Source organism: Eleutherodactylus coqui, chromosome 2 (genome assembly GCF_035609145.1).
Source record: "Eleutherodactylus coqui strain aEleCoq1 chromosome 2, aEleCoq1.hap1, whole genome shotgun sequence".
Lineage (NCBI taxonomy): Eukaryota > Metazoa > Chordata > Amphibia > Anura > Eleutherodactylidae > Eleutherodactylus > Eleutherodactylus coqui.
Window position 1 is genome coordinate 219394791 of NC_089838.1, and position 14739 is coordinate 219409529.

At 42.2% G+C, this 14739-nt stretch overlaps 1 protein-coding gene across 1 annotated transcript in view; it reads right to left on the bottom strand.

Annotated features, from left to right (window-relative positions):
- Positions 1 to 14739, bottom strand: part of ENTREP2 (endosomal transmembrane epsin interactor 2) — a 786181-nt gene that overhangs the window by 47055 nt on the left and 724387 nt on the right. Inside the window, exons 8-9 of the mRNA XM_066589957.1 lie at positions 6629 to 6704; positions 1704 to 2288 (exon numbers count right to left, since the gene is read on the bottom strand). Of these exons, the coding sequence (XP_066446054.1) occupies positions 1704 to 2288; positions 6629 to 6704 (661 nt within the window). The remainder of the gene's footprint in view (positions 1 to 1703; positions 2289 to 6628; positions 6705 to 14739) is intronic.

The following is a 14739-nucleotide window of genomic DNA, read 5'->3' on the forward strand; positions in this document are numbered from 1 at the left end:
ATCCATTTCCGTTGCTAGAGTCAAACTGCTTGTTATATCTGCTGAAATATTTTGTCACATTTTTATTTTCAAATATGCGCCATATTGATCAAAGGTAATTGCTTTCTAGCCAGGTTATCATTCTATCTGCCTGGCAGTATAACTCCCCAATCCAGGCTATATTATGACAATTATCCAAGCCAGATTTGTTTTGCACAGAATGTTTTGTGACATTTGGCAAGGGTATATATAAATTAAGGAAACATTTAGGGATAAGGAGAATTTAACATTGCAAAAAAAAAAATCAACCAGTACATATTTTGAGCTTGAGTTTAGTTATTGGCCGCCATGTCATACTTGGAAGTATGGTGCTGCATTTTTTACTACATACAACTGGAGGCTGTTCCTTTCCTCTAAACTTGGGCTTCTGGCTGAAGCCATCTTGCTTCCAGTTTGGGCCATATTGAGCTCACACAGAAAGTTCACTCCTTTCCATGGACCAGGGGACTCTCTTTCCCAGGCTGTTCCCACCGCCCTGCTGATTACTCACTACTTAGTGATCACTTTGCAATCTAAGGCCGGATTCACACGGGCGAGCGCAAAATCGGGCTGATTTCCCCATCAGGTCCAGCAGAAGACAGAAGAGTGAAAAAAAAAACAGAAATGCTTCTCCTGCCCTCCATACTAGAGGTAGATCACCTAGACACTGGTGCCAAATATGACCATGCTTAGAGTCAGTGCGTCAATGCTATTATAACACTGAGCGGTTATTCTAGTTATGTAATGATTGTCGGTATGTTGCATCTACTTACAATAGTATATTGGTTATACCTGCCCTTGTGAGTTAATTTTGCCCCATTTTAAGTTAATTCACATTTGTTTTCACCCTTCCAGAAACAGATGTATTTAACAAACAGCTAAGTAGACTGTCTAATAACTTGACAGAGATGGTTATTAACCCTTTCCAATCCACTGTCTGACGTCTGAAGACATTATGATTTAAGGCTGCACAGCTCCGATGTTGAAAGACATCCGTTGGGGTTCTCTTACTGTATATTGCCAACCTCTCTGCTGTCGGAGCCTATCCAACGTGTCACCTCATGCAGTACTGGCTTTAGCCAGTATATAGCGCCGTTGTATTAGTCAGAAAGAGAGTAAGCCCACTAGGAAAATTAGGATACAAATTGGATTGGAAAGGGTTAAGCTTCCTACAAATCACTAAACAGCATATAAAAACTTTTATTGTGGACATAATAGCACTATGATGTCTCAAATTTAGCAGTAAATGCTTTGTAAGAAATTGAACATCTTCTAAATTTATAAGGTAGGCTCCATTGAACACAATTGGGCTTATTTACTATTCAAAATATGATGATTTTCAGGCACAAAGGTACATGCTTCACACCAAATTTTGTTTTTAGAGACTTTCAAAGTTTCTCTAACTTGTCTGAAAATTGGGCATGGCATAAAGTGCGTCCCATTACCCAGAATTGCTTCAAAAATGTGGCACAAGTTTTGGTGTAAACTAAGCTAACTAATAGGTGGTCTAAACTTAGATGAACCTTGGGCATTTTAAGACTGTTTACTAAATTTATCTACGTTTAGACCACTCATTAGCGTCTAAACTTAGTATCTAGTCGAAATTTGCACTATGTAACTGTTAGACAGTATAAGCAAATAAGCCCCATTATTTGAGGCCCAGTTAACTAGTTACAAGTGTTTACCTTCTGTACTAGATGAGCAGGAAACAGGGTCACTGGTGGATCGGACTATGCTGGCAATCCGATATCTCCTGGCATGATGCTGCTGGACTGTCTTTTCCTTCTGTCCTGAGTGAGGTGTTGGATTTATTGGTAATGTACTTGGTGATGGTTGGCATTGTCCAGGTGGTTGGCTGAACACACCACAACACATTTTTATAGGTTTCAATGACTGAGACACTTTCCTTTCTTTTGTTGACAGTTGAGTTTCTCTTTCTGAGGTGCTAAAATTTTCAGATGAAGAGTCCAAGGATCTGGACTGAGTATAATTGTCACAGTCTTGCCACTGAGATCTGTCTGTTGATGCTCTGCTTCCATCATCATCTGGTGAACACTGAGAGTTGGTGAGATGAAGGCCACAGCGGAGACTATGTTCCAAGCTGGCACAGCTACTCTCTGTAGCTGCTGTACGAATAGTGCTATAGGGAGAAAAGTCTGCAGAACGCAAAGAACTCTGGACCTCCAATGAACAAAGGTCTTCTGATGAACAGCTATGAGCGGGTATATCAGCAACTTCCGACACCAGCATGGAGGTGCTGTCCACGGACACTACAATGCAAAACATGAAGATAGCAATTAGGTGTAGTATACTTTTTTAAAATGATTTTTTCAACTTTCAACAACTTTGTTAAATTTACATAAAGGGATTACAGGGTTCAAGATATCCTTCTTAGAGAAACCATATAATGTAACTTGCAATGTATGAATAAATAGTGATTGCCTTTAATCCTGAACAACACTTGGGAAATACTTGGGATCGATCTTAAGAGTAATAAGCACATTCCTTCAAAGGGGTTTCTTGGGACTCCAATATTGATGACCTATCTTGATCATCAACATCTGATTGTTGTGGATCTGCCACTTGGGACCTCTGCTGATCAGCTGTTTGAAGAGGACATGATGGTCATATGAGCACCACAGCCTATTTTAATCCCAGGGATGTCGTTTATTCAATTGAATGGGAGTGAGCTGCTATACTAGCCAGTGCAGCCACAAAATGTACAGTGATGTGCCTGGTATGCAGTGAAGAGGCCACAACGCTCAACCGAACACCATGGCCTCTTCAAACAGCTGGTTAGCAGTGGTCCCAAGCAGTGGTCCCCCAAAGATCAGATATTAATGACTTATCCTAAGGATAGGTCATCAATATTTGAGTCTGAGTAGTCAAGCTACTTGGTAGTATTCCAGATCTCATACCTTCCCCTGTATATTTCTGCAAGTACCTCCCTGCCCAGAAGAGAGTAAAATGGTTGAATGGGGCTCCATATGTCCTGTATACAAAAGCAAATCAGGGACCTGCTGACATTTACCATTTAACATCAGCATCTATAAGGCTCAAAGGGCACCTTCAATTGATCTCTTGCTATACTTTCTTTCTTTATACACTTGGCTTAATGTCCTGTACACAAAGAAAAGAGGATTCCATTGAAGCTTATTCTCCAAAAGAGAATAATGCATAAAAAGTATATTGCCCTCTCTAAGATTCATTTCCACTAAAGAAAAATGCATGGACACGGTCCCAGTGTCTAATAGCAGTAACTGAGGGCCTTTTTACATGGGACAATTATCGCTCAGATTCTCGCTGAATCTCAGCTAAGTGACTACTGCCAGTGACTAACCAATGAATGATAATTCGTTTGCTTACCATTTTTCATTCAGTTTCAGCAGCCATAAAAATCAAACAACTTAGTTCAAGGTACTTGGTCTTATTCACTGAAAAAGCCAAAAATACCTGAAAGTCTGCAAAGCAGACACGGTCGCCATAGGCACGATCGCCATAAGGCAGGCACAATCGCCACCGGCACAATCGCCGTAGGGCAGGCGCAATGGCCTTAAGCCCTGAAGATATGTAGTAAGCCAGACAATAATGTGTGGAGGAGCAGCTTGTTCCTGGCAGGCTAATATGCAGTCACCCACTCAACCCAGCCCAGAATGGGGAGGAGTGACTGCATATACTAATAGCCTGCACATGTGAACGATACCAAAGATGTCAGCCATAGATGGGTGGTGACCCACCATACAGGATATCAACCCTGGCTGATATGACAGCGGGTTGCCCTGTATCTCCAAGGTGGGCCACACTGGCTGACATCTTGGGCTCCCCCACCAACTAGCAAACTACATACAAAGATACTAATGCATACTAATAAAATGCGGGTGTTAGTACTGCATTTTGGCCAAAACGCATAGGCTGACGGACCGCGTCGAGGTCACACCGCTTCCGTCAGTACCTACGCTAACTCACAATAAATTACATAAAATCACAGAGGTGAGGAAAAAGAAAAAAACACATATTCACTGAAAAAGCCAAAAATACCTGAAAGTCTGCAAAGCAGACACGGTCGCCATAGGCACGATCGCCATAAGGCAGGCACAATCGCCACCGGCACAATCGCCGTAGGGCAGGCGCAATGGCCTTAAGCCCTGAAGATATGTAGTAAGCCAGACAATAATGTGTGGAGGAGCAGCTTGTTCCTGGCAGGCTAATATGCAGTCACCCACTCAACCCAGCCCAGAATGGGGAGGAGTGACTGCATATACTAATAGCCTGCACATGTGAACGATACCAAAGATGTCAGCCATAGATGGGTGGTGACCCACCATACAGGATATCAACCCTGGCTGATATGACAGCGGGTTGCCCTGTATCTCCAAGGTGGGCCACACTGGCTGACATCTTGGGCTCCCCCACCAACTAGCAAACTACATACAAAGATACTAATGCATACTAATAAAATGCGGGTGTTAGTACTGCATTTTGGCCAAAACGCATAGGCTGACGGACCGCGTCGAGGTCACACCGCTTCCGTCAGTACCTACGCTAACTCACAATAAATTACATAAAATCACAGAGGTGAGGAAAAAGAAAAAAACACATATTCACTGAAAAAGCCAAAAATACCTGAAAGTCTGCAAAGCAGACACGGTCGCCATAGGCACGATCGCCATAAGGCAGGCACAATCGCCACCGGCACAATCGCCGTAGGGCAGGCGCAATGGCCTTAAGCCCTGAAGATATGTAGTAAGCCAGACAATAATGTGTGGAGGAGCAGCTTGTTCCTGGCAGGCTAATATGCAGTCACCCACTCAACCCAGCCCAGAATGGGGAGGAGTGACTGCATATACTAATAGCCTGCACATGTGAACGATACCAAAGATGTCAGCCATAGATGGGTGGTGACCCACCATACAGGATATCAACCCTGGCTGATATGACAGCGGGTTGCCCTGTATCTCCAAGGTGGGCCACACTGGCTGACATCGTTCACATGTGCAGGCTATTAGTATATGCAGTCACTCCTCCCCATTCTGGGCTGGGTTGAGTGGGTGACTGCATATTAGCCTGCCAGGAACAAGCTGCTCCTCCACACATTATTGTCTGGCTTACTACATATCTTCAGGGCTTAAGGCCATTGAGCCTGCCCTACGGCGATTGTGCCGGTGGCGATTGTGCCTGCCTTATGGCGATCGTGCCTATGGCGACCGTGTCTGCTTTGCAGACTTTCAGGTATTTTTGGCTTTTTCAGTGAATATGTGTTTTTTTCTTTTTCCTCACCTCTGTGATTTTATGTAATTTATTGTGAGTTAGCGTAGGTACTGACGGAAGCGGTGTGACCTCGACGCGGTCCGTCAGCCTATGCGTTTTGGCCAAAATGCAGTACTAACACCCGCATTTTATTAGTATGCATTAGTATCTTTGTATGTAGTTTGCTAGTTGGTGGGGGAGCCCAAGATGTCAGCCAGTGTGGCCCACCTTGGAGATACAGGGCAACCCGCTGTCATATCAGCCAGGGTTGATATCCTGTATGGTGGGTCACCACCCATCTATGGCTGACATCTTTGGTATCGTTCACATGTGCAGGCTATTAGTATATGCAGTCACTCCTCCCCATTCTGGGCTGGGTTGAGTGGGTGACTGCATATTAGCCTGCCAGGAACAAGCTGCTCCTCCACACATTATTGTCTGGCTTACTACATATCTTCAGGGCTTAAGGCCATTGCGCCTGCCCTACGGCGATTGTGCCGGTGGCGATTGTGCCTGCCTTATGGCGATCGTGCCTATGGCGACCGTGTCTGCTTTGCAGACTTTCAGGTATTTTTGGCTTTTTCAGTGAATATGTGTTTTTTTCTTTTTCCTCACCTCTGTGATTTTAAGGTACTTGGTCTTGGCTTATTCCAGTAACTTTTATTCCTGAGCAAACTACTGTGACTGTGGCTGCCTGCTGTGGGACACATAATGCTCTCCGTGAATGGTTTTATGTAGAAATCCATTTTTACTTCCATTTATTTTTTGGCTTTGGGTACTGGGCATCATGCCTGGGGTTTCATTAAAACCATAATACACAAAATGTATTTTTATTTACTGTATAAAGATACTATATATATTATTTTAATATGTCCGGAACAGTAAGCATGTAATATGGGTGAAACTGAAATAGTGGAATATAATCAGCATTACATTTAATAAAGTAGCTGACTGTATAAAGTTACTGTATATTAAAGTCACCTTGGGAGAACACAAGTGAAAATAAACTTAAAATCAATGGTTAAAACAATGTATATTAAGTCTACTGTCTAGTTGTGAAAAAACCATTGATGAAGTGAGGAGGGTTGTTAATAAAACTCATTAAAGGCATCATGACAGTGATGCATGCCGAGCTTAATGGACTCTTCCAAATACTGTAATGTAAACTGTAACGTAAGGCATAGGGGAATTGTATATTTAATATTTCGAATAATGTACAAAAGTAATTTAGATTCCCATTAGCATCTAATGTAAATGTATATAAATACAAGGCAACAAAAAAAGACTAAATACAAAGTATTGAGCAATATTCAGTAAATCAGTTCAAGATGGAGCTTTTAACATAGAGGGATACTTTACCAACCTTGGGTGCTGAAGCCAGCTGTAGTGTTCCTGTCCCCAATGCTGGACTCTGTCACCAGATGGTCTATACTGGCCCCCTGCAACAACACACAACAGAAACATTTTTTTTTTGCATTCCAGACATTTGTATTAATAAAGTTACACTTTAGTTTTAGTTTTGGGCCACTTCTTGTTTGGGAAAGGTTTTATCAATCTATAGCAATTTATTGTATTAAATGAGACTTGTACTACTGTATACCAATGAAAACTTAATATTACCACAATAGAGAAGTTCAGCACTCATGGACATCATACATTAATGACTCCAGTTGAAGAACCAAATAAGATAACACAACGCAGTGCAAAAGTCCTCTTACGTATGTCAAGCAAGCAGAACAACTGAACGTGACATGAAGGGTCATCCTAGTGTCAGATTTTCCATTGCAAATAAGGAAGATGGAACAATACCTCTGCAGCGCCAACTATTGGAAGTCAGTAATCCGGCAAGCCAACATGAGACTCTTTATACAAATCTTACAACAATGACTGGGAATTCAAAACTTGGCCTGAATCCATACCCAGACAGCTGTTTTGGGGTTTTTGCCCCTCATCAGTGTTCAGTAGCTAGTGAGAGGCCTGTGACGCAAGTCTGGAGGGTTAACATTTCTCTTTAAGGAGAGCACCTAGAAGGGGAGCATGGAGACTTATAAGGCCATCCATGCTCCTCTGGGTAATATGCAAATAAGGAAAAATACCTTTGCAGTGCCACCTATTCGAAGGCAGCATTCCTGCAAGTTATTGTTAGACTCTTTATACAAGTCTTCCCAGAGGAGCATGGATGGACTTATAAGTCTCTTCACTCACCTTCTAGGTGCTCTCCCTAAGGAGAAACAATATCCTACCCAAAATTTTCCATTAGGACCCAAAAGCTTCAAACTGTGTGTCCAATTGTTACCCAGCATTGAAAATCAAGACATTTCCTCACTCAGCTTTACAGTATTAATTTTTTTCCTCATGTGCGAATGGTGAACGCACACTTTTTGTCTCCCAGCCCTATTGTTAGAATTTGGTAGCGGGGTTCAGAGTCCAGCAGTTGAAGCAGACAAGCAGAATGCCTTGGTTATCTATAAAGGATTAAGTTTAAATATGAAATTTCCAGTAGTGGAAATCTCTGCGATCTCCAAAGTGGTTCTGAGGCTTTAGCCAATTACAGGTCCACCTAGAACCACTTCTGACATATCATTGCGACAACAGAAGATTTATTTAAGGTGGATTTCCCTTTTAATCAGAAATGGTTAGTGGTAGTCTCTGTTTTCACTGGACCTAAGAGCTCTTTCACATGAACGTAAATACGCAGCCTATTGCGCTCATATTTTTTATGTGCATAATACGCAGTGAATACAGCCTATCGATTTCACATTTGCGTATTTTTCACAAGACTTTTGGTTGCGTGTTAAAAAAAATGCAGCATATCCTATCTTGGTGCACACTACGCACCAAAATAGCCCACTGAAATCAATGGGCATGCGTAAATACGTATGAAACCTGTGTATTCGCTGTGTATATGCACACAAAATCAATGGGATTTTGTATGGGGTTTTTTTTGAAGAACGAAAAAACTGCCAATAGACAGAAACATGTAGGGAATCAGTTTATTTTGGTCTGTGAATACGCTGCGTATTCACGGACGGAGATTCGCGTATGCCTCTGTGAAAGAGCCATAAGTGTTTTCATCCTTACTTAGCCTAGCAATAGAACAAAAGCTAGAAAAAAAGCTAAAGCTGTAAAATATATCTGCAATCACTATATACTTAGCAATGTTGAGACGTAGGTTTTGACTTACTCACTAAGGCTTGGAGACTTTTTTTTCTGGTACAAACTTTGCATTGATTTTGACATCTTAAGACAGTATATGAGTCGAGTTATCATAGATCCACACATTGACTTGTCTTCTGATTGACATGGGGACACGTAGTACTGTGAATTGTACATGTAGCAATTATTATGGAATTTCCAAGAAAGGTGTAGGGTTATGATGAAGGATATTTAAAGTGAAAGATGACTCATAAGCCCATATCAGCATGTACATTTTTTCTCTCTCTAGGGATATCATTTAATATCTGCCTGAATCAAGCATCACAAGGTCAACCTGTGCAACATTGATCTGAAATATTGAAAAAAAGGGGTGTGGCCTAGATCGTGATGTGAGCATTGGACGCACACCAGGAGAACTCCCACCAGTCCTGTTGTAGTTTGGCTCTTCTCCTGGGGCAGTGTTTCTATGAAACTGAAAAACTTGACTGACTTTAAGAAGAAAGTGTCCTGCTTTATCAAATCAGTGCCATAAAATCAGGATACAGAGAATGCGTTTCAAACTCTAAACTGAGTTCTTGACCACCTCGAGGTGATCAAGAACTCAGATTAGAGTTCGAAACACGCTCTCTGTAGGAGGTGATCAAGAACTCAGTTTAGAGTTCGAAACATGTTCTCTGTGTCCTGATTTTATGGCACTGATTTGATAAAGCAGGACACTTTCTTCTTAAAGTCAATAAAGTTTTTCAGTTTCTTGCCGAGTCGCCAGCACTGGGTGGGTGGGTTTGACAGAAGGAGTGAAGCTGCGAGAGCGGTGAAGTGCAAGTTCCCTGGACAGGTGAGCGTCTCTATCTTCACGTTAGTGTATACGCAGTATTTCTACCTCTGCTATGTTGATTGTCTTCTTGGTTTCTGGGTCACTGGTTGTGTTGGATCATGGTTCCTGCTATGGGAGATTAGAAGAGTGGAGAAGCAGAGGAGTGATAGTAACAGAGGCTAGTGTAGTGAGAAGCCCGTCTGCCACTCAACTGAAGCTGCAATGACGAGGAGGAGAGAAGCCCCGGATGCCCGTGTGCTCCAAGATAGCGCTCAGGTGCAGGCATCTGTGAGCACTACAGCGATTGTAAATGCATGCCCCAACTGAATGGCGAACAAAAATGTGTTTGCTTCTCGCTTGTCGTACAGTTTCTTTCTAGTTCTAGTATCTGAACTGTCTCCTCCCTTTCTTTAAACAGAGTTGGAATACCTTATATATATCTTTCCAACTTACATTTGAATTTATGATGTAATTATTTTTGGAAAATTGTCCATTTAATATTTGCCTTTTTTCATAACTATTAAATAAAGGTTACGTTTTAGAATGACCTCTCAGTAATTTCTAGTATTTGTATTCGCTTATTCACTGCCTACCTCATTTTTGGAAGAACTCTTTTGGGTGCAGGGCAGTATGAATGATCTTCTGTATATTATTATCTACCGATTTATTACAAAGTCAGTTATTATCCCTATTGGCTATCTGTTCTTTAGCTCCTAAAATTTCTAATAATATTTTATTTCAATTCGTCAACCTAGGTTCACCAATGTATCGAAGAACAGTGTTTACAGGTACAATTTTCAGCTGAAATGTGAACATCTGCTTTTTAGATGTATTTTCAGTGTTTACATATAAAAGCTGGATTGTGCATTAACATGTGCCTCAATGAATTTTATGCATTAACTATCTTTATTCATCTTTTAAATAAATATAATTTCTGCATTGGAGTTATTTACTGTAGATGTGCATGTACCATTATTGTGACAGACAGTGAATTCCTCTGTTGCTTCCTGAGAACTTTCTGCGCATTATGCAGTTTTAAAATATGGTGACATTTAAATGTGCATTAATCACTTTCATTTGGTGGCATTTCCTAATCTACCGTATATTATGGCGGGTCTATTTTTAGCTATTGCTAAGGTATTGTCAAGCAAAGCAAAATGGAATAAATGGCCCTTTCCTCCAGGGAGTAGTAAAAGATTTCTGCTGTTGTACCGAACTGAATTCTATATTTCTTTTTGATTACATGATATATAGTCTATAATACATAAAAATGACTGATTTTGAACTGCTACAGTTTGTATTTTATTGCTGAATGCTTTAAGTCTTCAATAATTTCAGAGTTTCCTGGAGTTCACTTGACTTAACCATAAAGCCATGAGTTTCATTTAGCAAGTATGGGAGGGGGAGTATGAGACCCCTACTGGTAATCATGTGTAGTTTCAAGGCAACAAGGCAGATCTGATACTGGGATTGACCGAATAGGGTAATGACATCTGAGGGAAACCTTTCACTGCACACAGAAACAGATCTGGGCAGTTGATCCTGACACAGAAAGACATCCTACAACTTAACTTTTATTTTCTAGATTAAAAAATGTATATATATATATATATATATATATATATATATATATCCAAGCAGAATGACCAGAAAAAGACAATATCTGAAACATACATACGTGGGATGGGGTTACTCATATTATGGGTTTTATACCCCATATTTGCATTGGAACATCCACAGTAGCAAGACCCTATTCATTATGGAACAGGCTTCAGGTAATGTGATAAAAATATGCTCATGCATCCGCCCATTCAGAACCAGGAGGGTATTTGCACATATGGGGTGCTTACAACTGAAGGGCTAGACCAAGGGGTGTCCCTGCTTGTCTTCTGCATCCAGATGTTTTCTGCATGGAGAGCCCGGGTGTTATACAGCCGAGCGCTCCGTGCCGGGTATGGAGAACAGAGGTGGACCGCTCTGTTCCTCATACCCCGCCTGTCATCAGGGAGCGGGATATAGCTGAAACAATAGTGTCAGCTGTATCCCGCTGTGAATCCCTGATACGGCTGATTGTTATCTTTCAGAACGCTGTAAGATCAGCAAGGGCTTAACGAAAACTGCTCGATGTCAGTGAAGTTACACTCAACGATTATCGCTCAAAAGATGGCTTTTGAGCGAATTTTGAGCGATAATTGTTGTGTCCAAATAGGCCTTTAGACAGATCATGTGACTGGGGTTTTATATAGGGACAGTCAGCAAGTAGACGGATGTGTTAAGTCTTTTTGTGTGACAAGTTCTTTCTCTAAGAGCCCTACTAAGCCCTCTGTGATATATTTGGGCAGTTGATCCCAACTGAAACTTCTAGTAGAACGGTGTCTTATTATGTCTGAAATCAATGTGCTGTTAACATCAGTGGCACTTCTGAAGTAGGACTGTGAAGTTATGTTAGGTTAAAAATGAAAAGAAGTGACGCACAGATAGAGCAAACATTAACTTGACATTTAAACTGTTAGAACCTAAAGGGGAATTCCGGTTATAAAGCGAATTTTCAGAAATTCCAGATATGAGAGGTGTTTGTGCCATGTTTATGCATGCAGCCATTACCTTCTTGTCCTGTCGTCTATTTCTGATGTTAACCCACATAGCTATTTTCTAAGATGGACTCCACATTCCCTGTTGACATACAGCTTGAAACTACATTGATCACAATTTCCTACTCCGTACTTCCTTCCTGTGTGCTTCCCCGCTAAGCACTGCCCTGCTATTGGTCAGCAATCTGGTCCTAAGAGATTAATATATATATATATATATATATTAAAAAAAAGTGTCGTCCCTTATCGTTCCTACTGAGCAAGCCCCACCTGTAGCACTGGAATGCCTACATGGCATACCCAGAGCAACCTGGATATGAATAACCAATTTTAAAGTGCCAGGAGAAGATAATGGTTTATAGAAGTACAGAGACAACATCCAAAGCACAACCACATTGAAAACGTTAATAACCTTTAATTTGACATCCACTTTGTGTAACTCCTTCAACTACGTACAATGTACTATAATGCTGTAAATCAAGTATCACGATGCCCCAGTGATGTTAAAGGGGTTGTCCCACGGCAGCAAGTGGGTCTATACACTTCTGTATGGCCATATTAATGCACTTTGTAATGTACATTGTGCATTAATTATGAGCCATACAGAAGTTATAAGAAGTTTTTCACTTACCTGCTCCGTTGCTAGCGTCCTCGTTTCCATGGAGCCCGCCTAATTTTCGTCGTCTAATGGCCAAATTAGACGCGCTTGCGCAGTCCGGGTCTTCTTCTTTTCTCAATGGGGCTCCGTGTAGCTCCGTGCAGCTCCGCCCCGTCACGTGCCGATTCCAGCCAATCAGGAGGCTGGAATTGGCAATGGACCGCAAAGAAGCCCTGCGGTCCACCGAGGGTGAAGATCACGGCGGCCATCTTCACCAGGTAAGTAAGAAGTCACCGGAGCGCGGGGATTCAGGTAAGCGCTGTGCGGATTTTTCTTTAGGTCCCTGCATCGGGGTTGTCTCGCGCCGAACGGGGGGGGGGGGGGGGGGGTTGAAAAAAAAAAAACCCGTTTCGGCGCGGGACAACCCCTTTAGCAACTGCAACATCTGTTTATTAGTAAATTATAAATTAGTTTGATCATTGCATTTTATTTCTTTACATAGATACCGGCATTTTGTATTTTGTGCAGCTTTTTTTTAGAACAAATTACAAGAGGAACAGTAATAGAACGTTTTTTTACAAGTTAGTCTATAGGTGACAACTAGAGATGAGCGAGCATACTCGTCCGAGCTTGATGCTCGTTCGAGTATTAGCTGTCATTCAGCTGAGAGCTGCCCCTGATTGGTCCCTGCGCTGAGCCAATCAGAGGCAGCACTCACTCACCCATTCATGAATTCATGAATGGGTGAGTGAGGGCTGCCTCTGATTGGTGAGGCTGTGACCAATCAGAGGCAGCTCATTCAGCAGGTGGGGATTTTAAATCCCCGGCTGCTGAATACTACTCACAGCAGTTCAGGAGAACTGCCGGCCGGCCGCGGCTGAACTCCGTCTGCTGGGACAAGGTGAGTATATATTTTTTTTTTTAATTTTTACACAGTTTTGGATGATTTTCAGGGAAGGGCTTATATTTTTAAGCCCTTCCCGAAAATTCATCCCACGCTCGCCGGCAGCCCATTGCTTTCAATGGAGCCGGCTGTATTGCCGGCTCCATTGAATTCAATGGGCTAACATCGTTCTTCTCTGCCACAGCTGTTACACGATCTTTATGCTGACAGTGCGGGGGGGGGGGGGGTCTCACTCTTGCCACTATTGTGGCTTAATAGTGAGACCTCGGAGCCCGAAATGCAGCCCTGCATATTGTTTCTCGCCTGCCCTATCCATTTCTGTGTTTTTTACATGACTTTGGTGATTTGCTAAGATTTTCACAAATAAAAACCTTAGCGGAGCACCAGTCATATACAAAAATGCTCGAGTCGCCCATTGACTTCAATGGGGTTCGTTACTCGAAACGAACTCTCGAGCATCACTGAAAGTTCGACTCGAGTAACGAGCACTCGAGCATTTTGGTGCTCGCTCATCTCTAGTGACAACCAATATGTCTGCACATCCTGTTGTTAAATGGAGACCCCAGGTCAGAGCATCAGTCTACTACAGATAGTTGTCAGGCAGGGGGAACCATGACTTACCTCCAGTATGAAGGATATGAAGACAGTAGGGCTGTTACCGGACTAAATCACAAGCAATCTGGAGTGCACTGTAATCACATGATTCACAAGTCCCTTCTAATGCCACTCAACCACATCTTTGTTTTTAAATGTCATCTTTACTCAACAGTAAACAGGAAAACGTAAGATTCAAGCTGCATTGATTTACTTTCCTTCTTTTTCCTCCAAAATCAGTATTAAGTCCACTATGTCTTTCTTTTTCTGATGGCCAATGCCACAGGCTCTGTTAACATAGTGTACTCTCTCTACAGCTGTAGTCCTCAACCCCTCCTACCTATATACCATATTTCCCCCAAAATAAGACCCTGTCATATTAATTTTTGCCCCAAAAGAGGCACTAGGTCTTCTTTTCAGGGGCCCCTCCCACTCCTGTCCACTGCTCAGACGCACTTCCCGCAGTCCTTGGCCTCTCATACAACATCACTTGCTGGTTACAGGATTCATAAATCCCGCCTCCAGGAAGCGATGGCTGTGATTGATTCTTTGACTACTACTCAGCCAATCAAGATGAACCAATGCTATGGCAGTGATCAGTTTATCCAGGGCTGCATTGTTTGTCTGAGCACTGATGGAGGAACCAATCAACAGCCATCGCATTGTAGAGGCAGGATTTATGAACTGGCTGAGCTGCGGCCAATCACAGCAATCGCATTGGTTCATGCAGGGCTGCATTAATTGGCTGAGCAGCAGTCGAAGAACCAATCACAGCCATTGCTTCCTGAAGGTGGGAGTTATGTTATATGAGTGGCTG